Source organism: Trichechus manatus, unplaced genomic scaffold, assembly GCF_000243295.1.
Source record: "Trichechus manatus latirostris isolate Lorelei unplaced genomic scaffold, TriManLat1.0 scaffold00030, whole genome shotgun sequence".
NCBI classification, from domain to species: Eukaryota; Metazoa; Chordata; class Mammalia; order Sirenia; family Trichechidae; genus Trichechus; species Trichechus manatus.
This window is the reverse complement of record NW_004443966.1, coordinates 2,341,164-2,368,694: the sequence shown is the minus strand read 5'-3', so window position 1 is coordinate 2,368,694 and position 27,531 is coordinate 2,341,164. Positions and strand designations below refer to the sequence as shown.

General features: G+C 36.2%; 1 protein-coding gene across 8 annotated transcripts in view; it reads left to right on the top strand.

The window, feature by feature from the left end:
• ZNF280D (zinc finger protein 280D) overlaps positions 1-27,531 on the top strand; it is a 116,358-nt gene that overhangs the window by 36,117 nt on the left and 52,710 nt on the right. For 3 of the 8 annotated variants that reach the window (XM_023729658.1, XM_023729657.1, XM_023729656.1), the window contains 8 exons: positions 529-558; positions 5,608-5,722; positions 10,111-10,281; positions 10,428-10,537; positions 19,262-19,485; positions 23,251-23,408; positions 24,087-24,187; positions 25,143-25,289. In XM_023729658.1, coding sequence (XP_023585426.1) covers positions 529-558; positions 5,608-5,722; positions 10,111-10,281; positions 10,428-10,537; positions 19,262-19,485; positions 23,251-23,408; positions 24,087-24,187; positions 25,143-25,289 — 1,056 coding nt within the window. The remainder of the gene's footprint in view (positions 1-528; positions 559-5,607; positions 5,723-10,110; positions 10,282-10,427; positions 10,538-19,261; positions 19,486-23,250; positions 23,409-24,086; positions 24,188-25,142; positions 25,290-27,531) is intronic. The other 5 variants (XM_023729660.1, XM_004374597.3, XM_012555067.2 and 2 more) reach the window with 2 other exon arrangements.

Genomic DNA, 27,531 nt, shown 5'->3' with positions numbered 1-27,531 from the left:
TTAGAGATTAGCTGGAATACAATTAACTCAGTGATTTTTCTCGTGCTTATTATAAACTCTTTGGCATGGGGACGGGGGAACGGAAGAGGAAGCTTCATTATTTCGTGCAGTTTGATAGATGAAACATCTTCAACATTGGACCCAGGGAGAAAAAAGAACACAAGATGGAATGGTATTTTTGGTAATACAAAAGTTAGAAACTAGAGCTTTTTGTAATTCAGAATTATTTTTTCTGTGGGCGTAGTTTTTAATGAAAGCACCTCCATTAATGGTAACCAATCCTGCTGAGCTTTTAAAAGACAGGTTTTGCCAGTTGATCTGGGTGGGGCCTAGGCATGATACATCTAAAAAACTCCCAAGCGATTCCAGTGTGCAGTCCAGGTTGAGAAGGACACGTGTATTCTTGAGTGAACTGAGAATCCTAGTTAAGGAAATTTTCTCTGAAATTTAGAAGCCACTGTTTTTAACAAATCTTGATTATGGTGTTTCATTTTATGTTGTGTGTGTTTATGTTTTACTTTTTAACAGATTATCTCTTTACCACAACATCTCCTTCAGGTAGGCAGGGATAGATTATTATTATCATTTTTAAATTCAGTGTGATAGGGCACGGGCTTTGTAATCAGGTAAACTCAGGTTCTGATTCCAGCTTCATCATCAGAAACCAGCTGGGGCTATATTGGGAAGCTCACTCTACCACACTTAGCATACCTGTTTATAAAATGAGTAATATTAGGTCTTTATTAGTGCTTTTGTGACAACTGCTTGATATATATACTATGAAGAAGCAAGTACATTTAAAATACAGTAAGTGGTGGCTGTCATATTAGTTTGAAAGCTGAGTAACTTGAAGCTCAGAAGTAATTTGCCCAAGGTTACATAGTTAAATAAATGTACAGGTCTTCTCAACCCCCGTCTAGTGCCTGTTCTTCCTTGTCATCATATTTGTTATCTTTCTGAACTGTTTTATAAGACATTAAAAGTTCTCTATTGGAGAATGATTTTAACCAGTTTGTTGAGTAACGTGTGTCTGCTCCCTGAAATTGTGGTACTTCATTAACCAGAGTTGTTACCTAGGAAAGGTGTAACAGTATTAACTTTATTATAAAAACCCCCAAACCCATTGCTTTCGAGTTGATTCCAACTTATAGTGACCTTATAGGACAGATTAGAACTGCTCCATAGGGTTTCTAAGGCTGTAATCTTTGTGGAAGCGGAATGCCACATTTTTCTCCCATGGAGCAGCTGGTAGGTTCAAACTGCTGACCTTTCGGTTACCACCCAAGCACTTAACCACTGTGCCACCAGGGCTCCTTAACTTTGTTATGCTTCTGTCAAAGAACTATTCTGGATAATGCAAGTGCATATTTTCCATTTTTAAAAAATGCATATGTATGGAGGAAATATTTATCTTGAAGCAAGATTGTGCTTGGTTACAATTAAGTCATTTGACATTATTGAGTATAATATACATTAAGGCTCAAATACAGATATTTGCTTACTGTGCCTCCAAATTTAGGAATAGTTTGGATCACTTCACTGCCTGTTTCTATAGCTTGACAAAACTGTGTCAATAGAGAACTTAGTAGCAACACAAAATTCTTGAAACATAATTATCTCTTAATTTATAAGCATAAAATGAAACCATTGTGTTTCTATTGTAAAAGTTATCTTTATTTGGGAGGGAAGTTTAGAAAAGATACAGGGAAGAATACATACTATAATTTTGTTATTTTCCCACTGCAGATGATTAGTATGGCATATAGAGTATATCAGTTGGGACCGTATTGTATACACAGATAGGTATTTCTCTTTCTCTCAGGAACACTGTTAATAGGAACACATCACTGGATTTTCTCAAAAACATGATGTTAAGGTTGCATGATACCATTTCTCCATTGTTGCACATAAAGATTTTTATATTTTTGCTATTATAAATAATTCTTCATTAAATAATTTTCGTTTCCTTACCATAAATTCTTGAAAGTGGAGTAACTGCATCAAACGGTGTCCACTTCTTAAACCCTTCGACAGGTATTGCCAGAATTTACTTGCAGAAAATTGTACCAGAATGTAACCTCTACCTTCCCAATAGTGAATGTCATTACTTTTTAATTTTAACCTTTTTATATCAAACTCATTTTTGACTTACAGAAAGTACTAAAAATAGTAAGCAAAGTTCCTGTACATGCCTCACCCAGTTTCCCCTAATGTTAACATCTTACTTAACACAACCAGGTCATTCACATTAAACTGCAGACCTTATTTGAATTTCACCAGTTTTTCTATTAATGGCCTTTTTCTCTCCCACGTTCCCACACTGAAGTTAGTTATTGTTAATCTCCCCACATTTGCCACATTTACTCATTCTTTCTTTGTGTTTCATGGCCTTGATACTTTTAAGAGTTGTTCGGTACCCTCGAGTAGATTCTGATTCATAGCAACCTGTGTTCAGCAGATCCAAACGCTACCCAGTCCTGTACCATCCTCACAGTCGTTGTTACGCTTGAGCCCATTTTGCAGCCAGTGTGTCAATCCATCTCGTTCAGGGTTTTCCTCTTTTTTTGCTGAACCTCTACTTTACCAAGCAGGATGTCCTTCTCCAGGGACTGGTCCCTCCTGATAACATGTCCAGAGTATGTGAGATGGAGTCTCGTCATCCTTGCTTCTAAGGAGCATTCTGGCTGTACTTCTTCCAAGGCAAATTTGTTTGTTGTTCTGGCACTCCATGGTATATTCGGTATTCTTCACCAACACCATAATTTAAGGGCATCAATTCTTCTTCGGTCTTCCTTATTCGTTGCCCAGCTTTCTCATGCATATGAGGCAATTGAAAACACCATTGTTTGGGTCAGGCACATCTTAGCCCTTAGAGTGGCGGCTTTGCTTTTTAACACTTTGAAGAGGTCTTTTGCAGCAGATTTGCCCAGTGCAGTGTGTCATTTGATTTCTTGACTGCTGCTTCCGTGGGCGTTGATTGTGGACCCAAGTAAAATGAAATCTTCAATAACTTCAGTATTTTCCCTGTTTATCATGATGTTGCTTAATCGTCCAGTTGTGGGGAGTTTTGTTTTCTTTATGCTGAGGTGTGATCCATACTGAAGGCTGTAGTCTGATCTTCATCAGTCAGTGCTTCAAGTCCTCTTTGCTTTCAACAAGCAAGATTGTGTCATCTGCACATTGCAGGCTGTTAATAAGTCTTCCTCCAGTCCTGATGCCGCATTCTTCTTCATCTAGTCTAGTTTCTCGGATTATTCGCTCAGCATACAGATTGAATAAGTATGGTGAAAGGATTCAACCCTGATGCACACCTTCCCTGTTGTTAAACCATACGGTATCCCCTTGTTCTGTTGGAATGACTGCGTCTTGGTCTGTGTACATTCGTGATGAGCACAATGAAGTGTTCTAGAATTCCCATTCTTTGCAGTATTCTCCATAATTTTTGTGATCCACACAGTCGAATACCTTTGCATAGTCAAAACACAGGTACACATCTTTCCGGTAGTCTCTGCTTTCAGCCAAGACCCATCTGACATCAGCAATGATATCCCTCGTTGCAAGTCCTCTTCTGAATCGGACTTGAATTTCTGGCAGTTCCCTGTTGATGTACTACTGCTGCAACCGCTTTTGAATTATCTAAAGAGTAGTGACCAGTTATTTTGTAGAAAATATCTTTAGAAGTATGCTAATTCAGTAGTTAAAAATTGTCATTGTTTTTGTTTGCATTTCTTTGACTAGTGAGTTGGAGAAAAGGTTTTTTCATGTTTTGATCATTTGTATTTTGTTTTTGAAGTTTCTAAGTTTATGTCCTTTGCCCATTTTTCTTTTAAAGTGGCTGTCTTTTCCCCTCTTGATATTTAAGCATTGTTAATTTTAAAATTTTTGCTTATCATAGTTTATAGCATGTAGAATGAACTAAAAGTCACTCTGAGAGCTTATTCACCACAATGACTGTCTTTTATAAACAACATTATGTGTTGTTTTATCAACAACATTATGTGTTGTTTATAAAAGTGTATATTATGTGTATATATCAGTATATTAAGTACATAGTAGTATTGCCATATATATATATGCCAATTATATATACATCCCTAGATTGCATTGAGAATACTTTTCATAATTATTTATAGTAAATGTATTTGTATGTTTACACATATATGTACATCCATATTTAATATATTTTATATATATATATTTTCCTAAATTACGTTGCCTTATACTTGACCACATTATGATTTATCACGTACTTTTCACTTCTCTCATCTTGAGATCCTCCTCCTAGCTAGAACCATTTTTTCTCCTGGTGGAAGGGCTAAAACTTCCCTTGGGCCCCGAGGTCTCCAGGAGTGGAACAGTCGGCCCAGATCACTCCCATGAACCAGCTTCCGCCTAATCTTCCTGGCATTGTTTGTCTTATTTGGTCCCTGTAACTCGGCTGCTAACCAAATAGTCAACAGTTCGAGTCCTCCAGCCGCTCCATGGAAACCCTATGGGGCAGTTCTGCTCTGTCTGGTAGGGTTGCTATGTGTTGGAATCAACTCGACAGCATTGGGTTTGGTTTTTTTGGTTTACTGACCAGGTTGCTTTCACATTTGCCCAACGAAATTTGACATTGCCAGGCTAAGCACAGCTTTCTGTGGGATGATGGGAAGAATAAGGGACCCATTCTCTCTCTTCCTGATCCTTGGCTTTAGGTTTCTCTACTAAAATCATTCCAAATGCCATGTGGTATGCTCTTCCCTAGCCCTGATGTACATTAATGCTAATTGAGTCCCAGTTTGTTTGCCCTGACATTTTGTTTGTGGGGTTTTTAGAGGTATGAAAAAACCAAATCAAACCCATTGCCGTCAAGTCGATTCCGACTCAATAGCGACCCTATAGGACCAAGTAGAACTGTCCTGTAGGGTTTCCAAGGAGCACCTGGTGGATTTGAACTGCCGACCTTTTGGTTAGCAGCCGAACTCTTAACCACCAAGCCACTAGGGTTTCCTATAAGAGGTATAGAAGCTTTTAATTTTTGTATTTATGTCAATATGTTTTCCTCAAATATTATGCTGAGAAGTTGAATTATTTACTGTTTAATGGGAATGATACGTTTTTAGTAGTCCTCCAACGTGTGTCATGTCTGTGGTTTAAAATGGGTCTGTTTCTTCATCCTTGAAAAAGTCGGACTAGAATTTGCCCGCCATTTTAATTGGCTAGTCAAGAATAAGCGTGGCTGCTGACCGGAAGGTTGGTGGTTTGAACCCACAGCCACTCCATGGGAGAAAGATGTGGCAGTCTGCTTCTGTAAAGATTTACAGCCTTGGAAACCCTATGGGGCAGTTCTACTCTGTTCATAGGATTGCTATGCGTTGTAATCGACTCAGAGGCAGGGGTTTGGTTTTGGTTAAAGCAATAGCTTGCTTTCAGTTTCAGTAGATGATAATTTTGGCAGATAGTAATAATTCCATTTGTACTTTATAACTTATTAATAATTGAGTCATCAAAGCTTATCATAATATTGGCATACAGTTAAATTTACCTTTTTAAAAGTTTATGAAACAAAATAATTGTGGCCATGTTGAGTAAATATAATATTCTTTCTTTGAAATATTTTAACAGGGTTGTAAAATGAAATCACGAGTTGTATCTAATAATTCTCCACAGTTACTGTTTGACTTGACCCAGGACACAGGATTATCACATTACCAAGGGGCACCGGCACTTTCTATAGCAGGTTGGTTTTAGCAGTTTTTTATAAAAAGTATAAAAAGAAATTTTAGAAATTTGCAGGTGGAATTGACTTTCTGTTTTGAAGCTCATCCCCTCACATTAGGTTTTTCGTAGAAGGTAGAATGGTTTTAATAGTTTTTGAATGCCTTTCTTGGGTGATTCTATGTAAGATATTATTTCATAGGATATTTTATTTCTTTCTATTAAGTAGGCTAATAGGCTTTTTTGTTTTTTCTGAACTCACTTGGAACCATCCGTGGACTGAAAATTTTTAATATGATTTCTGTGAGTGAAAGAAGTCCTCTGATTAACTAAATACTGTGTTTAAAAAAAAAAAATATTAGTTTCTGTGGCCACTAGTGTGAAAAAGTGTATGGTTATAGTTGATTTCTTAATTAGACTAGTGTCTTTCTTTTCCAAGAAATGATTTAGGTATGATAGTTGATTCTGTTCATAGAGTGCTGTGATAAAATGGCAGTACTAAAGAGATGATGATTTGTTCACAGTAAACTCTCAGTAAATGCCCATTCAAGAAATAATGAAGTTTCCCTGTAGAAGAGTTAAGGTTCTTTGATTGTATACGATAACAAAGTTCTTTATTAACCTAAAATAAATTAGCGTGCTATGAAAGAATTTTATCTAATTGAAATTCCTTGTAATCAAGACAAATACTTTTTATGTAGTCTATTTGATATAATTCAAATATTTGACTAAATAGAGGTACACATGATTTTTTGGCATTTTAGAGTGTTTACTAACAAGTGGAGCCTTGGCGGCACAGTGGTTAAGAGCTTGGCTGCTAACCAAGAGGTTGTCAGTTCAGATCCACTAGCTGTTCTTCGGAAACCCTATTGGGCAGTTCTTCTCTGTCCTGTAGGGTTGCTATGAGTCGGAATTGACTCGACTCGACGGCAACAGGTTTTGTTTGGTTTGGTTTACTAACAGCTATGGTGAATTTACCAACTCTTCCCCAAACTGTTTATAGTTATATATTAGTACTTACAGTGTTTTTCCATTTTGATGATATTTGGTTGGATATACACTTCTCCGGGTGTCACTTACATCGTTATAGACAAGAACTAACAGAAATGGGGACAGATAGTAGTTATTTAAAATCAGCTTTTAGAAAGCACATGAACTTTATTCATAGAAAGAGTGGGAATTTTTGACACTTGCTCAGGGTAAAGAGAGCGACTCCATCTCCCTCTGAATTTTGTCCTGCAGAGTGAGATTACCACGAGCAGTACGTAAGGTTATAGTTGGCTTGGATGGTGTAGGTTCGAGCTCTAGTCTTAAGAATTTTCTAGCCTTTGTCGAGAGAGTCATTTAACCTCTGTACACGTCAGTTTTCTCCTGTTATTAGAATGAAGATTTAAATCTTCGTTACATAGGGCATTCATACTCCAGGCTTTGTCACGGTCATTTGGACATACAGTTTTGATTTTTGCTGTGCAGGTGGTCCCCGACTTACAACGTATTTGAGTTACAACGAACCGTACTTAATGACCTTCAGTTTTTTTATGATTAATGTATGTATGAAAATATATGTGTAAGTTTATATGTAATGCTTCCAACCCCTAAATACAAATAAAGATCGGATTTATAAAGATACTAATAATAAAAGACAATAATAATGAAAACTAAATGGGAAAAATGAGATACTCGACTTCCATCAGAACTGCTGTGCGGCGAAGTCATTGGAACGGAGCTGTAGTAAGTCGGGGACTATCTGTATTTCACTTAAGACTTTTTTGAGGCCCCAATAAGATAGTGAAATGTGAAAATGCATTACAAGCTTTAAACGGTTTGACAGCAAACACTTGTTATAAATGATAATTATGAATGATAATGTGCTGTGTGCTCAGAAGCACAATTAATTGACTACTGTCTAGGGTGCTCATGGGAAGCTTTGAGAGATTGGATTGGAGCTTGATCTTGAATGAGAAGAGAATTTTTACTGGTGCAGATAGAACTGTTGAAGGTAGGAAACTGCACAATCCAAAGACAACAGAGATAAATAAGTTAAAGGGTAAATTTAAAACTATTCAATGCAGGGTGATTTTAAGTTTGAGATTTTCTCATATTAAAAAAATTATATTAAAACAGTCTGTCCAGCTGTTATGTAATCATTTGCTTAATCCAGAATACCAGCACTCGTTGACTTTTCAGGTAACCTAAGCATCTCAGAAGAATGTTAATGTGATTAAACAATATCTTTCCCAAGTGCCTGCAGTATAGGTTTCAGTGATCGTGTTCTTTGAAGATAGGAAAAAAAGTCATTTTTATGTTATCTCAAAGGATGATACAGATTTTACACAGGAGCCCATTTTCCTGGCCAGTTTCACCACATTAAAAAGCTAACAGGTGCCGCTATTGGAAAAGGGTTTTTTTCCCTTTCTAAAGTAAGCTAGTAGGCATGGTGTTGCAGTGGTCAAGAGCGGCTACTAACCAAAAGGTCAGCAGTTCAGATCCACCAGCTGCTCCTTGGAAACCCTATAAAGCGGTTCTACTGTATCCTATTGGGTTACGATGAGTCGAAATCTACTCAACTGCAGTGGGTTTTTTGGTTAAAGTAAGCTAAGATATAATATATTTTATTAATAATGATAATAGCTGTCATTTATTAAATCCTTCCTGTGTGTCATCTGTTGTGTTGGGTGCTTTAAATACATGATTTTACTCGATCTTTAAAACAGCTCTGTAAAATAAGATATTGCAGTTCTTATTTGACAAAAAAGAAAACTGAGACTTGGAGAGGTTAATTAAGTTAGCCAAGAGTACACAGCTAGTGAGTGACAGAGCCTGATTTGAACTTATGTTGTCTGACTTAAAAGCCTGGAATAATTCTGATATATTTACTCTACCACTTCTGTTAGTGTACAGTTGGAAGCATTACAGTATGTTGGGCAGTTTTAGAATAACTTGTGTGTTATTTTCAAAAAGGAATTATGCTGGCCTGGTAATAGCCTCAGTATGTCTATTTTTCTTGCTAATGCTCTAAATTATATAATCTTTTAGTCTTAATGGTTTTCAAATCAAAAACTATTTTTAGCAACTAAATCCTTATACAAACAAAATTTTGTACCTAAATCTAATAAATAAAATGTACAAGGAGAGTTTCTTTGTGGACATGTACAGTATATTCCCTAAGACCACCCATTAGGTTTTGGGGAACATAGTCTGAAACAGTTATACTAATTCCTTCCATCAAGAGCCCTTTTGTATGAATGACTGGGGTATTACCATTCAAGACTGGTTGTTTCCAATCTGCCCTTAGGAATAAATAGATAATTTAACCTAAAGCCTTGAGTAGACCACCTCTCAGTTTGTTAGGTGGGGAAAAAACTAACTTCCCATTAGATATTTTAAGATATTGTTATTTAAAAAGGGTGTTTTTTTTTTTAAATTTTATTTATTTTTTTGTTGTTGATAATGTACACAGCAAAACATACACCAATTCAACAGTTTCTGCATGTACTGTTCAGTGCCATTCACCACATTCTTCGAGTTGTACAAAGCATCTTAAGGGTCTCTCGGAACAAGTATTAAGTGTGTTTTTTTAATCAACTCAAATGCATTTAAGCATCTAAAGATAATTTTTTGTAGGAATTTAATTCAGAGTATTCTCTTTGCTTTAATTTTTTTTTGCTTGGAATTTTTTACCCTTAAGTTTTTCCATGATAGCTTTTTATATTTCTTTGTTTGAAGCCATACGTAGAATATTTTCACCTGTAAAGATTATATCGTGAATTATTTCAATATATGTGCCCATAGTAAATGTGCAGTTTCTTACCACCTACGGGGGGCAGAACAGTTGTCCTTGAGTTGACTCTGACCCGTGACGACCCCATGTGTGTCAGAATAGAACTGTGCTCCATAGGGTTTTCAGTGGCTGATTTTTTGGAAGTAGATGACCAGGCCTTTCTTCTGGGGCACTTCTTGGTAGACTAGAACCTCCAGTCTGCCAGTTAGCAGCCAAGTGCATTAACCATTTGCACCATCCAGTCACACCCCCTGAGTTTGGATAAAATCAATTTTTATCATTCTTTATTGCCATTTGTATGATATAATAATTCATCTGTAGCCAAAACCAAACCAAAGCCATTGCTGTTGAGTCAGTTCTGGCTCATAGCGACCCTATAGACGAGAGCAGAACTGCCCTGTAGGGTTTCTAAGGAGCAGCTAGTGGATTCAAACTGACGACCTTTGGTTTAGCAGCCAAGCTCTTAACCACTGCACCACCAGGGCTCCAGTTCCTTTATATTACTTTTAATTTAGCTCCAAACTATTGTTACTTAATTTTAAGTATAAGGTAACTTTAGTAGCAATTAAAAGCAATGCCTTATACTAAAATATTTTAAAATATCCTTCCTGCTATTTAAATCATTGTAGGTATGAATGAAAGTTCGTTTGTATCAAAACGTCCTTCTACTTCTGAAGTAAACAGTGTTAATCCCAAAAAGCCTAAGCCCAGTGAAGGTGTTTCTGGAACAAGTTCCTCAGGAGCATTCTCTTCAGTTACATCTGCTTCAGTGACATCTCCCCAGGCTATGCCATCAAAAGGTAAATGTGAAGTCTGGCATATAAAAAAGAAATTGTAGTGTTTGTACATACATTTTAGAAATTGTGATGAATTAAAAAAATGTTACTAGTGGTTATACAAGGTTAAAAAACAATTTTGAATCATAAATGCCCTGAATTTATTTTAGGTACAAATACCTCATCAAATCAATCTAAAAATGGAACACCGTTTCCAAGAGCTTGTCCAAAATGCAATATTCATTTCAATCTTCTGGATCCTTTGAAAAATCACATGAAGGTAAAACTTTTTTCAAAACTTAATTTTAAAAAAGTTTGCAAATCTCTAAAAATATTACAAATTGATTTGCAGTAAGTACTGGTTTGTCCAAACATTTAGATAAGAAATCTCATATTAGTATTTTCAGATAACTTAGGTAAAAACACATGTTCATAATGAGTATCTTCATATGAGATTTTGAAATGCCTTCTGAAATCAAGTAAAAAAAATTAAGTTCATATACATTATAGTGTATAGTTATTGTATTTTAATTTAAATGAAAATAATGTATTAATCAGAATATTTTTACCAGATCATGCCATTTTTCAAATGTCTTATAAAACAGGCATTTTATTACATGTTTAATGTTTCATTTAACTTAAAAATTCTACTTAATGCTCTACCAAAAAGGTTTTAGTAGATATTGCAGTACCGTACTGTGTCTGTGTAAAGATGATCTGAATTCTCATTGCATGCCCAGTGTAAATGCAGGAAGGTGTAAAGGAGACGAAAAAAGGCAGTTTAGATTACATGAGGAAATGGAGGGAGGAGAAGGGAATAAAGACAAGGAAATAGATTAGGAAAAGTTCTTGCTCGCTTTTTAAGAGATTGACAAATTTTTATTGAAATTCAGCATTTTAGGAAAAAAGTAGGAAAAAAAAAGAATCTTTTTAAAAATTCTGAATACAATTTCTTTATTCATGTACAAACCTATATTTGATCTGCCGCTACTTCGAGCTCATAGAATGTGGCCCCTGATAACTGGACTTTTTGTTTTCTTTTTATATGAGAGTTATTGTGTACAGATGCTGCCAGTTTTCCTGTCTGTCTGGTGTTTTGATGAGATACTTGATATTTTTGTTTTGCATTACAGATGGAGAAAAAAGGACTGTGTTCTTTAGTTATCTTTAATTAATTAATAATTTTAAAAAGTCTGTCTTATTTGCCTGGTTTCCAGTATGACTCCCAAGGAAAATTTTTTTTTATTATTTTGTTTTATATCCTTCCTGATTTTCTTTCTGGTACAAGTAAACCTGAATGTTCTTATTTCCACTCTTTATTTTGTGCACAAGTTGTGGTATATTTATAGCATATTTATATTTCTTCTGTATCTGAAGAAAGTGGCAACCATTCTCTAAAATGTAGCTTTTATTTATTGTAGCATTGTTTGTGATTATTCATATTGGAAACAACCAAAACTTCATACAGTAGTCATGTAATAGAACATATGGCATTTTAAAAAAGACATGTATCTCTATAATAGGTAATGACATATTTTTGAACTCAATTGAATCAAAGTATATAAGCATTTGAATAATTTTTTATATGTGTTTATATCATAAAGAAGTCTGAAAGAATGATCACCAGCTCTAGGAAGGGGAAGTTTAAAACTGGAGAATTTTTATCTTCTAGCTTATGTATTTTTATATATCAATTAAATTTTTTATAATATTAAGTTAAAGATTTCCATTTTGAAAAATTAATTTTTAAAATATTTGTGTATGACGTTTTTCTATTATTATGGATAAGTAGAAGATGACTGTATCACAAAGATAATTTTCTTTCAATGAAATATTTAAAGCATAAGTCAGACATTCTACAGTAATAACAGTTTATTGATCTAAGACTGTATGCCAGACACAGTTCTAAGATTTAAATGTATTATTTCATTTAATCCTTGTAAAGTTATTAGAGATAGGTATTTTTCTTATTGATTTATAGCCAGTTCGTTGGCGTAACTGGGTAAAGCCCAAGTTCTCACAAATACTTTTTTCCTTATTGAAAAAGTATAAAAAATTGCCTTCCTATATGACAGCAATGAACAGTTGAGATTTGAAGTTAAAAACACACAACACCATGTATTAGCACCAAAAATAATGAAATACTAGGTATAAATGTAACAAAATATGTACAAGATAATCTATATTAGGAAAACGACAAAACTCTGATGAAAGAAATCAAAGAAGATCTAAATAAATGGAGAGATTCCATGTTCATGGATATTATTAAGGTGTTAATTCTTTCCAACTTGATCTATAGATTTGACACAATCCCAATTAAAATCTGAGCAAGTTATTTCATGATCGACAAGCTGGTTCTAAACTTAGACGGACAGGCAAAAAACCTAGAATCCACAATAGTCAAGAAGAACTGAGTTGGAGGACTGACACTGCCCTGCTTCAAGACTTAATATAAAGCTGCTGTGATCAAGACAGTGTGCTATTGGTGAAAAAAAGAAATCGATCGGTGGAACAGAATAGAGAGCCTAGGAATAGAACCACACAAAAATAGTCAACTGATTATGACAAAGGAGCAAAGACAATTCGAGGGAGAAAGAATAGTCTTTTCAACCAATGGTGCTGGAACAACTGGACATCCACATGCAAAAAAATGAATCTAGACGTGTTGTGTGCCATCGAGTCAATTCCAACTCATAGTGACCTTATAGGACAGAGTAAAACTTCCCCATAGTGTTCCCTAGGCTGAAATCTCTGCAGGAGCAGATCTCCGGGTCTTTTCTCCCACGTAGTGGCTGGGGGGTTCAAACCACCAGCCTTTCAGTTAACAGCTTAGCACTTAACCACTGTGCCACCAGGGCTCCTTTAATCTAGACATAGAGCTTACATACTTCACAAAAATTAACTCAAAATGGATCATATATCTAAATGTAAGATGTGAAACTATACATACTCTAGAAGATAACACGGTAGAAAAAGCTGGGTGACCTTGGGTTTGGTGATGACTTTTTAGATACAACACCAAAAGCACAATCTATAAAAGAAGAAAAATATTGATATAAGTTAAAGATTACATTAAAATTAAAAAACTTCTGCTCTGCAAAAGACGCTGTTGTTCATAGAAGAAAAGAACTCAGGAGGGAGAAAAGATTTTCGAAATACGTCTGATAAAGGACTTGTATCCAGAATATACAAAGAATTTTTAAATGTCAACAACAACCAAAAAATTCAGTTATAAAATTTGTAAAAGATCTAAGTAGAAACTTCACCAAATAAAATACAATGATTACAAATAGGCATATGAAAAAATACGCAATATCCTAAGTCATTAAAATCAAAACCGTGGCTGTAGAGTTGATTCTGACTTATGACTCGATTCATGAAGGGATTGCAGATCAAAACAACGAGGTAACACTGCGCGCCTATTAGAATGCCTAAAATCCAGAGCGCTGGCAACATCAAATATTGGTGAGGATGTGGAGGAGCAACAGGAACGCTGGTTAATGCATTTTAGCCTGAATTCTACTTTGATCAGGCTCACACCCTTTCTTTCTTACTGTTTCTGTTTGCATGGTGTATTCTTTATTCATTCTTTTGTTTTAAACTTGTCCGAATCACTTTGATATAGGTATGCCTCTTGCTTTCACCAGAGTTGTTTTTTCCTTTATGATCCGATATGAAAATCCCTTTTATAGAAGTAGGAATTAAACCCATTTATAGTCATTGATAATGATAAATTTATTTGGTTTTGGTTCTGTCATGGTTTTTTGTTACTCATTTATTTATTTTTTAAAGTCTTTCACTATGTGATTGCTTTGTGTATATGTAGTTTGGAGTTTTTGGAAAGTTGCGTTTTTGTTTTATCTTTATAACATTATGTAATTCCAGGAGCATTCTGTTCCTTTGGACATTCTGTGCTGTATTTTAATGCTGATTAAAGTAGCTTTATGTTGCCTATTTCTAGCCCATTCTTGCCTTCCCCTCTGGTATCCTGGTTTGAGTCAGTATTATCTTTCTGGGTGTTCACCTTTGTAGTGTTAAAAGTCCTCATATCTGTATTACTTAATTTGGTGGCTCTAAAAGGTATTCCTTGAGGCACAGCTGGTATGTGAGAGACAGTCTGTGAACTTTCTCGACCTCGTATTCGTTCTCTTCTCCCCCCGCTCCCGGTTGTTGATCGGTGGTTGTATCATTTTCTCGTTGTCAGCGCTTACAACACTCATGTTCAGTTTTCTTTACCTCATCTCCACATTTGGTTTAGTCCTGTCCCACAGTAAATGTATTCTGTGTTCACCACCAGTCTTTTTGTCATGGTTTCTCTGGTTATCTCTTGCTTGGCTAAAGTTCATCCTTTAAGAATTTCCTCGAGAAGGGCCTGGGAATATCATTCTGTGAGTTCTTTCATGTTCAAAACTGACAGCTGTCTATTCTTGAGGGACAGTTTGGCCAGATATAAAAATCAGTTGGATCCCACTTTGAAAACCATTTCCTAGTATTGGATGTTGCTGTTGAGAAATCTGAGGCCAGCCTAACTTTTTTGCCGTTTGTAAGTGATTTGATCTTTTTGCCTGGCTGTCTACCCAATTCTTTATTTTTGATAATTTTACAAGGATATTACTTGGTGCTGGGAATTTTGGATCAATCTTCTCTGGCATACACTGTGTTCTTTCAACTTGTGTATTTGTGCCCTCCTTTATTTTAGTACAGTTTTCTTGAATTGTGTTTTACAGTATTCTACACAGTTGTTTTGCTGTTGGGAGTAAGTGGGGGGGGGGGTAGAGGTAGGCAAGAAGTCCTTGTATCTGTTTTTAGATATTCTTTGCCTGACATTCTTAACATTTTCTCTGCTCCTTTCTAGCTCTGTTTTGTTTTGTTTTTAAATAATATTTGCTTTTCTCATTGCTACTTTCTGTATACTTTATTTTGCAGTTTCTGTTGTTAATTGCCGTTGAGTTGGTTCCGACTCATATCTACCCCATGTGTGCAGAGTAGAACTGCCCCACAGGGTTTTCAAGGCTGTGAGTTCACCCCTGTAGTCTTTCTTAATTTGTCTTTATTGCTCAGATTTTATTTTTTCCTCTACTTTTCCCCTCAATTTTGTCACTGTTTTGTGTCTTATTACTGTCTTGCTATCTCTTCTTGCTTTGTGGTCTTCCAAATAGAGACAATTGCTTCATTAAGTTTTTAAAACTTGTTGCAAAAATGTTGGCCACTATTTTCATTTGCATCTGCTCCGTGGCAATATATTTTTGGTGAGTGTTTTTGTCTGAATTTTACGTTTTCTTGTTATTCTCCTCTTTTTATCTTAAGGTATTTTTGTTTAGGTGTACATTGCTATAATATTGACTGAGTGGGATTTTCTTTGGCCAGCTCTTTTGTACAAGGTGCCTTTTGGTAAGCATGGGTTGGCAGGGTAGTCTTAACGGCCTGCTAGCTGTTTTACACAACTTTGCTGCCACTGGGCAGAATGCTTCCTGCAAGTGTAACTTGTTTATCGGATTCCTTATGTAACATTGCCTTCTCTGCTTCGCTGACCCCAGCTCTGCTTTTTTGCAAATAAAGGATATAGCTTTGCATTTCAGGATGTGTCCCTGACCTTGAGATCGCATATTTTGGCTGGCATTTCTCAAAGGTCTGCAGCCATTGGGTCCTCCTGACTTCCCTTGCTCTACTTCCAGTTGCATGCCTTCTGCCTGATGTTGGCTACTTTTGATAGTGCTTTCATATATTATGGAGTCTGTGGGTTTTAGCTGGCTCTTAGTTTCAGTGAAAATTGAGTTTGTGGAATTTGGTTGTTGTGACTTTTGGATGAATTCCAGGATGAGAAGAAAGAAGTGTTGATTCATGTAGTGTGTTTGTATGGTAGGTCCTATTTTACTATTTTAAAATAGCATATTCCACCTCCTTTGCTCTGAGATTCCTGCCTAGTTCCTAGGTTACGAACAAAGCAGCAGAACATGGACTGTCTACTTGGAGGAGCAGAGATGAGAATGTTTGTTACGAACAAAGCAGCAGAACATGGACCGTCTACTTGGAGGAGCAGAGATGAGAATGTTTGTTACGAACAAAGCAGCAGAACATGGACCGTCTACTTGGAGGAGCAGAGATGAGAATGCTTGTCAAACTGCAGTGTGTGTGCCATTAAAGGGACTTTGTATTTGCTAAGAATGTTAACCAGGGAAATGAGGGGAAACCAGGGGTAGTAGTCAATGGCTAGAACCAAAGAGGTACTGCTTGCTCAGCCATGCCTGCCATAGCTTACTCTGTCCTTTTATAAAACCTTAGGTTTAAGCTTAGTTTTCATCCTTTAGGTTGCTTTGTTGCCCATATTTTCTGTAGGATGCTTTACTCTCCTCTTTGTTGATAAACACCCCCATCCTAGTTCACTACGCTTTGTTGTTCATTCCTGGTTGTCAGTGGTTTATTATTTAGCTCTTAGGTCAGAATCTAGAATATTGTTTTAAGGGTACTGTGAACGAGGTCTGTAGGTTTTTATTTTTAAAATATGATTTTTTTTTTTAAACTTTTCTGTAAAAAGAAAGAACTTGGAGGAGCAGCAGGAAATTGGTCATCTATTATGTGTATCACAAAGGTCCCTGGGTTGCAGAAATGGATAATTTGTGGGTATTTTAGAGTAACCTTTAACCTTCGTAGATGTACCAACTTAGACATTCCTGGAGAATGTAAACCTCGCAGCAGACTCCACTGTACACTGTTTAGATTACTTCATAGCTACCAGAAAAAAATCAAGTCCCAAGTATGACTCAGTAACTTGTATAGTCTGAAAGCCAGATTTAACGTTCGGATGCCTAAGATTATCCACATTTTTAATTAGAGAGTCTATTCTTTATTAGACAATTTCTGTGCATTATAATTATTTTTCCCATTGTTTGAAATCTTTCCTTTAGGAAAGCCGCAGATAAAGTGAGTCATTTTGTCTGTCAGAATGATGCTACTGATCCACATCATTGGTAGAAAGACATATTTTGAGGCATTTTTCTAATAGTGCTAGTTGATTTCCTCTGAGCCATTCTTTTTTCTCCATTTTTCCTTAAAGTCAAAAATTGCATTTTTTAGAAGGAACTTAGCCTGGTAAAAGTCCTTAGAAACAGCCTGACTTTGCTAAGTTTGAACTCTTAAAAACTATATCTCAGGAAGAATCTAGAAATGTAAATAACCAAATCCTTCTCATCTGTCTTTTTTGTTGTGGTTTCATTTCAACTGTGTAATTACAGACTACAGAGGACCAAATGAGAGAACTAGTGCGTTCATCCTAGTTTATCATAGATGCAGTCCTAACTCCTAAACACAAGTTATGTGACTTTGGGGGGCTCCGTTTTTATTCAGTATTTTCTATTTTTTCTTTCTTTTGGATCTATTTTAGAAGTTTCTTTTGTGTTTTTCCTTTGTAGATTTCAAAATTGTCAAAAACAAAGCAAGTGAGCTAGCATTTTACGTGTGGCAGAGAGGAGGGAAAATATTATTGTCTTAGAAATGGAATAGAGTTGTGTTTAGATTTTCAAACTTCATTATGTTGCTACTAATTTACTAAATGACACATTTAGGAAGAGTATAAATTAATTGGTTTGAGTTGTAGAAGAATTACCTGGGTGGCTTGTTAAAAATATAGATTCCTGGGCCCTACCTCTAGACATTGATCTGAAGTGGGGCCCAGGAATTAGCATTTTAACAAACAGTTCTGGTTTTTCTTATGCACTCCTTCCTCGGATTGTCCTGAGAAACACTGCCCTAGAGAAATCTCACTACTGAAAGTTTATGTATAGTGAATGAATTAGTTATATCTTGTTGGGAAAAAAAAGGCTCATATAAGGAAGTATTCTACATTAGAACCAGTTTATGTGACATCTTGATCTTACTCATGAGGTAAATTTCCCCTTCAGATATTTAAGCATTCTAGATTTCAAGATATAACTGTTGACATTTTCAAAATGATGCTTCTTTTTTTATGTCCAATGTATTTGTTAGCACCTTGACTCTGGAGAATGTTAGGTTAGCTCTGTGTAAAGTTCAGTATCTCCTAGACTTTACGAAATTTGATCATTAAACATATACGTAAGAGCATGTAAAACTACATTTCCTTTCTATGTCTTGACACGGACATGAAATGAATGATTTTTGGCTAAGGATAAATTTTTGTTAAATATTTACATCTGGGAAGGTAAATTGCGAGGAAAAGGTTATTAGCTCTATAGCCAGTCCTGGTCTTAAGGTTTTTTATTTCTTTTTGAATTTGTCGTTTTTTTTTTTTGTTTAAGATGATAGGTGTATGTTGTTTGAATTTTTTTTTGTTGTTGTACTTCAGGTGAAGGTTTACAGAACAAATAGTTTCTCATGAAACAGTAGTACACATATTGTTTTATGCCATTGGTTAACAACCCCACAACATGTCAACTCTCTCCCTTCTCGACCTTTTTTTTTGGGGGGGTGAAAATATACATAGGCAAAGATACACCATTTCAAAAATTTCTACATGCACAGTTCAGAGACATCGACTGCGCTCTTCCAGTCGTGCTGTTATTCTCACTTTAGATGAAGGCTTACAGAACAAAACAGTTCCTCATTTAACAGTTACTATACATGTTGCCCTATGACAATGGTTAACGACCTCACAACACATCAACACTATCGTTACTCAACCTTGGGTTCCCTATCACCAGCTTTCCTGTCCCCTTCTGCCTTCTGGCCCTTGTCCCTGGACTGCTGTGCCTCATTAGTCCCATTTGGTTTTATGGGGCTGTCCACTCCCTGGCTGAATGGTGAACCTCGGAAATGACTTCACCACTGAGCTAAAAGGGTGTCTGGGGGGCCATACTGTTGTTTGAATTTTTTAGAGTGTAGGTATTCACCACCACATTTTGGTGAATATTTTTCCAGATACTTTACTGAGCAGTTTTACGTGGTCTGGCCTTACTTGTAAACACTGAGTCATTTTTGGTATCTAACTTTTTCAAGAGATAAATAAGGCTTCTACTTTTTTCTCTTTCAGTATTGTTGTCCAGACATGATAAATAACTTTTTGGGACTGGCTAAAACAGATTTTTCAAGTACAACAAATAAAAATAAGACTGTTGATTCAGAGAAAGGAAAGTTGATCATGTTAGTTAATGACTTTTATTATGGAAAACATGAAGGAGATATCCAGGAAGAACAGAAGACTCACACAACCTTTAAATGCTTCAGTTGCTTGAAAGTTCTTAAAAATAATATTAGGTATGTAAATATTTTTATTTCTATTTGAAAGTTAGAATGCTGTAGATGTAAGTGCTGTATCTTTATCTTGTACCATCCTAGGTAAGCAGTTCTGACATTTCCTACTAAGAACAAAGGCTGTTGTCTTGTTGAAAAGTTGGTATCTTTTCTTGTATTTTAGAATTTTGACTCATGTATCTATTTAGTTGTATTTCAGCGAGCTTCAGCAAGGACAAAGCTTATTTTAACTTAAGGGAAAATTAACTTCTTTTCCATATATTATCAGTAATCTAGGAATTTTCATGAGGATTTTTTTTTTTTCTGGTTTCTTTTGAATTTTTTTCATATCACAAGAAAACAGTTTATGTTTTATCCAGTTTGACCTTCTCCTTACTAGTCTTATCTACTGCTCAACTCTTTCCAATTCATATTTATAATTTTTGGATCATTTACCTTGTACAGAAAGTGATCTTTTCTGGTGATCTTTTTTGGAGAAGTACCAGTTCTAGGAAACATGCCTGCTTTGATTTTTAAAATTTAATACTTTAAAAAATGGAGCTTTAAATCCCCATGGAATTTTTCAGACTTTATACATGTATGCTTTAAATTTAGGAACTGGTACTTTGTAATCTTGAAGTTATGTAACATATTATGTAACATTTCTCCTAGGTGAGTTAGTAACAAGAACAAAGAAAAATATGTATCGATTGATATTTTTCGGTGGTTATATTGCCTGACATTTGTATTGGATGAGGTTGTTTTTCTACAGTTTTATTATAAAAATCTTCAACTACTCAGCAAAATTGAAAAAAATTTTACATGAATAACTTTTCATACTTACCGCCTTGATTCTGCCATTAACATTTTTACTATACTTGTCTTACTGCCTAACTATTCATCCTTCCTTCAAACTGTCTGATTTTCTTGATCCAGCAGTGCTGCAGAAGATAGGCCTGGCAATCTGTTTCTGTTAAAATTACAGCCAAGAAAACCCAATGGAGCAGTTCTACTCTGTAAAACATGGGGTTGCCTTGAGTCTGAATTGACTGTCAGCAGCTATCAACAACATTCATCATTTCTTCAAACTATCTGATTTTCTTGATGAATTTCAAAGTTGCAGGCATCACTGTACTTCCCTTAGGTGGCGTGTACAGATATAATTATGTGAATATGATAGCTATCAAGATGTGTACATATATAGACACGTATGTATACATACACATACATACTATATGTCTTTTTATGTTTACCCTTGATAACTGTCATTTATAATTAGCATTCTTAAGCACCTGTGAGTTACTTTGGGGCCCAACGTTTAGTTTATTTTCCTGTGAGTTCTTGGGGCCAAAAGGAAGCACATAGAATACACACAGGAATACTGTGTTTAGGGTAGCGCTTTACAGTTTTCAGAGTTCTTCTACATGTTATTTTATATGAGTTGTCACATTTCTTTACCTCTGTGAGTCAGAATCGACTTGATGGCAACGGGTTTTTATCAGGCCTTAACAGCCATCAATAGCTAATGGTCCCAGTAGCTTAATAAAGAAGGGAAATCGTGCTTTGGCATATTAACACTGAAACACTATTATAATAAAACCCTGTCATCTCTTTCCATATTCTTACCATTTTAATAGTAAAATAGAAAATCACATCAGACAATCGTGTTAGTAAATGTAAAATACATAGGAAAGTGGTTCACTGATTTAGTTCCTTGTTACACTTAAATGTTTTATGTATGATATTAGAAGTTATTTCAGCGATCTTTTTTTTTTAAGTTTTCCTTTAAGATTGAACCCATTGCTGTCAAGTCGATTCCGACTCGTAGCGACTGTAAAGGACAGAGTAGAACTGCCCCATAGGGTTTCCGGGGAGCGGCTGGTGGATTTGAACTGCCAACCTTTAGCAGCCAAGCCCTTAACCACTGCACCCCCAGGATTTCCCCTTTAAGATTAGCCCATTTGATATTAAACATGGAAATAAAAATTTCCTTTTTTTTTTTTTTAATTATTTCAGAAGACTGGTTACATATTTCTCAAGTATCAGGATATCTAGAAATTTTAAACAGACAGTGTTTGATAACATCTAGAAATTGAGCGTTTTGGGAAAGATTATGTAGTCAACGTAACCTTAATGGTAGCACTGGATAACCAGAGCTGTTACGTTTGTTTAATAATGTATTACCTTCACGGTGAAAACGAGGATGGCAGACTGATGGTTTTGGAAGATGGTAAGAAACTGATCGCTCAAGATTTCCACTCTGCTTTGTCAACATATTGTGGTACAGTGGGATTTTTTTCTACGCTGAGTGTCACCAAAAACAGGATTATTTTGGGAGCATCCTTGCAAGAAATGTGTTTTGTTTTGTTTCCTCTCTAATTTCCATCTACTGATTTCAGAAGTATAAGCTCCTGATGGGCTCATAGAATAGCAGAGATAGCTAGTTGGTTGAGATTATTTTATATAGGTATATTTTAAGTTTAAGGTTGTGAGCTCTTAAGTTTAATGGCTCATGATCTTTTCTCTGTATGTAAATATTTAGCCAAGACTAGGATTTTCTGTGGAGTCTCTGGGTGGTGCAAATGATTAACATGCTTGGCTGCTAACTGAAAGCTTGGAGGTTTGAGTCCACCCAGAGGCACCTCAGAAGACAGGCCTGGTGATCTAATACCAAAAAATCAGCTATTGAAACCCCTCTGGAGCACAGTTCTATTCTGACGCACATGGGGTCACCATGAGTTGGAATCAGCTCGATGGTAACTGGTTACTGGTAGGATTTTCTTTAGGTTTTTGTAGAGCTTGTGTTAAAACTGTAGGAGGAAAAAAGATATTTCTAGGTGTGCCATAATCAGCTCTAAAGAATAGTAGCATAGACATCTGAAAAAGACATAAATATTATAAGCTTTATGATGATTGATATCCATATTGAAGACATTATCAGTTAGTTTAAAATTATTTTCTTTAGGGACTCACAATGAATTATTGTTAATAGTTGACTGAGTCTAAAAATTGTTGTTTTGATTGAATAACTTTACTTTCGAATTGATCAAAAAAGCTTCAGTAAGCTCTTTTAAATAGGTATTCCCATTTATATTGCACTCTCTGCCACTGAAGGTCATAGTTTCTGCTCATCAGAAGCCTTTTAGGGAAGCTGAACTAGCAGAATGTAAAACTGAAAAATGGACGTTGCCTACAAAGGGCACAGTCTGTAAGTTAAAATGAGCAGTCTGTGCTAACAGTAAACCAGTATCATTAAATAAAACAAAAGGTTCTTGTAATTGTAGGCATTAAAATTGCTATTATATGCATTCAGAAACCAAGACACAAGTAAAAATACCAGTAATTTGTCTTTTAAGCAGCTGGAACCTATTGTATATGTTCAAGGCTTTAAAAGATTTCTCCCATGACTCTGTAGCTGCTGGTGGTGGTGGGGTTTCCTTCCTTTCAGTACTTTATTTTAAAATGTAAATAGCATTTCACGTATGGAAGAGAAGCCTGCTGTTTCTTCTTTACAAAAAAAAATTAATAATCTGAAATAATGATTAAGAGCCAGTGATGTTTCAGATTAATTGCATAAATGAATTTTAAAACAAAGATGAAAAGATATTTACTTAGCCACTTAATGAAAGTGGTTACTTAAAGTGTATAGTTTTTTAGAGGGTTATAAGGCTTTGGAGGATTTATTTTGAGTAATACACCTGTGTTTTAAGATTTAGGTTAAGATACTTCTATGTGAGGTTATTTTGTTTTTCAATCTGACTTTCCGCACCTGTCGACCATCATTTATAGGTTCATGAACCACATGAAGCACCATTTGGAGCTTGAGAAGCAGAGCAGCGAGAGCTGGGAAAACCACACCACCTGTCAGCACTGCTACCGCCAGTTCCCCACGCCATTCCAGCTACAGTGTCACATCGAGAGCACACACACCCCCCACGGGTTTTCTAGTAAGTTACTGGTTGATTTACATGTTAAATATTACTGGTTTTTATACTCAGAAGTGAGAGAAAACCTTGCAGATTCTGATAGAAAAATAAGAATAAGAAATAGACTTTGGAATTAGAGGGCTGTTTAGAAAAGTTAAGTTTTAACTTCTACAAATTTTTAAATAAAATTAGTTACTGAAATTGAAGTCCCTCTTGTAAATATTTCATTACTGGAAACTCCCTTGGCCTAACCTGTGTATTATATGTGGAGAACTAAATTAGAAACTTCATATTCCATGGTTTTCCACTATGAAACCAGTGCCCTTCATTTTCATTTCAGTAAGAAAAGTAACAGCAAAGGTTAGTTAAAAGTACAGATTTTGGAGCTAGACAGCTTGGGTTCAAATCCCACGCCTACGTTTTTCCACAGCTGTGTGATCTCAGGCAAGTTATTTCCTCTTTGAACAATGGGGATAATAGTGGTACCTTCTTCATAGTGTCGTGAGAATTAAGTGAGTAATCGTAAGTAAGTGCTCAGAGCTCTCTTGGCACAGAGTTACCAGCTCTGTAGCTGTTAAGCCGCAGCACGCTGCTGCTCCTGTTAACTACTATTGCTGCTGTTGATAGGGATGTGTGTTAAGTAAATTTTTTATATATACGTCTTCAAGTAGTGTAATGTCTTTTCTTTCCCACTTTTAGCTATTTGTAAAATCTGTGAATTATCATTTGAAACAGAACATGTTCTTTTACAACATATGAAGGACAATCATAAACCCGGTGAGATGCCATATATTTGCCAGGTATACACACATTTTATTATGTGTTTGGTTGGTTGGTTTTTGTGGTTATAAGATTTTTTTTCTGTAAATGATGAGATGTTAAGTATTTAGGCTACGAGGGTGGTTAGTCCCTATTGGGGCTACTTGTCCTGCCATTGTAACCTGGTGGCAGCCAGAGACAATATGTAGATGAATGGACGTGGCTGTGTTCCAACAAAACTTTATTTATGGACATTGAAATGTGAATTTCATATAAATTTCAGGTCTCATGAAATATTTCTCTTAATTTTTTAACTATTGAAATAAAATTGGTTAGTCACATTGAAGTCCCTCTTGTGAATAATTTACTAGTAGAAATTCTCTTGACATAACTCATACCTAGTATGTAGAGTCAGCAGCAGGCTGGATTTGGTCCTCAGGCTGTTGTTTGCTGACCTTTCCGCTGGATAAGGAAAAGCCCTGTTGGAGAAAGACAAATACATGGATTTATCTTAACATATAGGGAAGAATACAGGTATACCAGGGAAACAAGAGATGCTGGTAGTTACAGAGCACCCAGCCAGATGCTCTGGGACTAGTGTATTTTTGTACTCTGAAGGAATAAGAAAGCAAGGTAAGGATAAATTGCCACTGCCATAGCCTGAAAGCCGTTTAAAATCTAAAAGAGAACACTGTGTTTCACGTAACAGAAAAAATTTTATAGGACAAGAATTGGTTAGAGCTGGAAAATTCAAGACAAGAGGTGGTAGATCTGACAAAAAGGAAGGAATTTAGTTATGTTCTGGGAAGCATCCCTAAACTTTGAAAGGTAACTTTTCTGTCTTGAGGATTATATTTGGTACTTGGTTGTGTAGACATCAGAGCTGAATTAGTAATACATAATGTTCTTCTAAACAAATGACCCATTATTGCTACTTTTTAATTGCATGTCAGTTATATATTTTCAAGTTAAACTAAACCTTCTTTATATTTCTAGGTTTGCAATTATAGATCATCATCATTTTCTGATGTCGAAACTCATTTTAGAACATCCCATGAAAACACTAAAAACTTGCTATGTCCATTTTGCCTCAAAGTTATTAAAATTGCAACACCCTATATGCATCATTACATGAAGCATCAGGTGAGATTCACCAATTTTTATTTGTTTACATTGTCTTAGCAAAAAGACTGATCATAACTTAGAACATTGGTTTGATTTGTTCAGCGAAGGAAGTAAAGTTGCTCTAAATAACATTATTCATTTTCAGTTTATGCTGAGTTAATTGTGAAACTTCCAGTTCTTTTCCTTGCTTGCTTTCTGTTGATGGTGTAGCTTGTAAATAATGAAAATTCTGAAAGATAGCTAGAAATAGGAACCCTAGGGTTGAGAAGAAAAAAAAGGGGAAGATAAGTAGAATATCCAAGAGATTTCCAGGCCCCAGGGGAGGTATAGGAATGATTTTGAAGGTAGTTACGAAGAACAGAGGAAAAGATGAGTTTGCACTGAGGAAGATAATCTTGTTTTCCTCTTTCTTCAAACTCTGTTTTCACTTTCTAGCCCCATTATTATTGTGAGAATTCATGTTGTTGCCATCACTGACCCAGAGTGGCCTTTTATGGCTGCCAGTGGCAAAGGAAACGTAATTAAAACTTGCTGCTAGACATGTGAACTCGGCCAGAGAACGGTACTTAGGTTATACCTTGTTTCCTGGATGACTTCTGCCAGTTCTGCTGTACAATTTCTGCTCTTCCCTGGAATTCTGATATTATGCACGCTAGTTCTTTTCCTAAAACAATTAAACCATCCTTTGTTTGGGCTGAAAACATTGGTGAAACAGCGCCATTGCCAAAATCAAAAGTCAGTGGATTTACCGATCATGCGGTCGAGGAGCCTTGGCAGCGCAGTGGTGAAGCGCTTGGCTGCTAACTGAAAGGTCGGCAGTCCAAACCCACCAGCCGCTCTACAGGAGGAGGATATGACGGAGGATATGACGGTTTGCCTCCATAAAGGTTACAGCCTTGGAAACCCTATGGGACGGTTCTGTTCTGTCCTATAGTGTCACTACGACTTGGAATCGACTCAAGGGCAACAGATTTGGGTTTTTTGGTTTGGATCACGCCATCAAGTTTTGCCACCCCACTAATCAGTTCCATGCGTTTTTTATGGATGGTTAAATCGGCACACCAGTTCATTGGCTCTTGTGCTCACATTTCTTTCAGTTCCAGTCATTAGGCAATCGTGAAACCAGTTAACGATTGTTAATTAGAAAAAATCATAAAACTACAGTTCCAGTAAGTAAATTTGGGGTCACCTTTGTTGTGATGGTAATGCCGCCCATCCTGGAGAAGCTCTGGCAAGATCTTTCTTTTCTAAGGTTTCCACACAGACATTCTATCAGGTTTCAACAGGTGTTTGCCCTCATGTGTTCCTGGTAAACAAATTTGGTAAAGACTGGATTTACAAAATCAGCAGTATTGTTTTTTTGGTTTAAACAGGACTCCTCAGAGCTTTTAATAGGCCAGTGAACATTGTAAATCTCTAAGGAAGGGTTATATAGTATGTATCATTCCCCAAACTTATTTGATCATTGAACCCTTTATTTTGTACAATACCTGTTAACATATCTTGAGGAACAGAGTTTGGGAAACACGATTCTTGATATTCTGTATTTCGTCTTTGGCCTTTAATTTTGAAAAGGAGAATGAAGTATAAAACAGTAGCTCTGACTGTTTCATTATAGGACTTTCAGCATAATTTTTCTCCTGTGCTTCACTAAGCTGAGAACGAGATGTAAATGTGGGGAGAAAGATAAGTATAAAGAGATGTGGATCTACTGTGTGGGCTCGTGGTCTGTACTCAATCTGCATGCCCTGAGTTGTGTGTTTTAACTTGTTATGGAGACCCAGTTTTATTTCTTGTTTGCTTGGGGTATGTAGAAAGTATCAGCCAGCAGGAAAGAGGGAACGATCTGTTAATAAGAAAGATCCTCAGGCATCCTTTAGGGTGTTTACAATTTGCATGATTATTTACAAAAGACTGGACGGTGCAAACAGTGGTGTGCTTGGCTGCTAACTGAAACATTGGAGGTTCAGGCCCACCCGTAGGTGCCTTGGAAGAAATGGCTGGCGATCTGCTTCCAAAAATCCGCCTCTGAAAACCCTGTGGAGCACAGTTGTATTCCGACACACATGCAGTTGTATTCCAACACACATGCAGTTGTATTCCAAGACACGCAGCTGTATCCCGACACACACGCAGCTGTATCCCGACACACACGCAGCTGTATCCCGACACACACGCAGCTGTATTCCGACACACACGCAGCTGTATTCCGACACACGTGCGTTTGTATTCCGACACACGTGCAGTTGTATTCCGACAC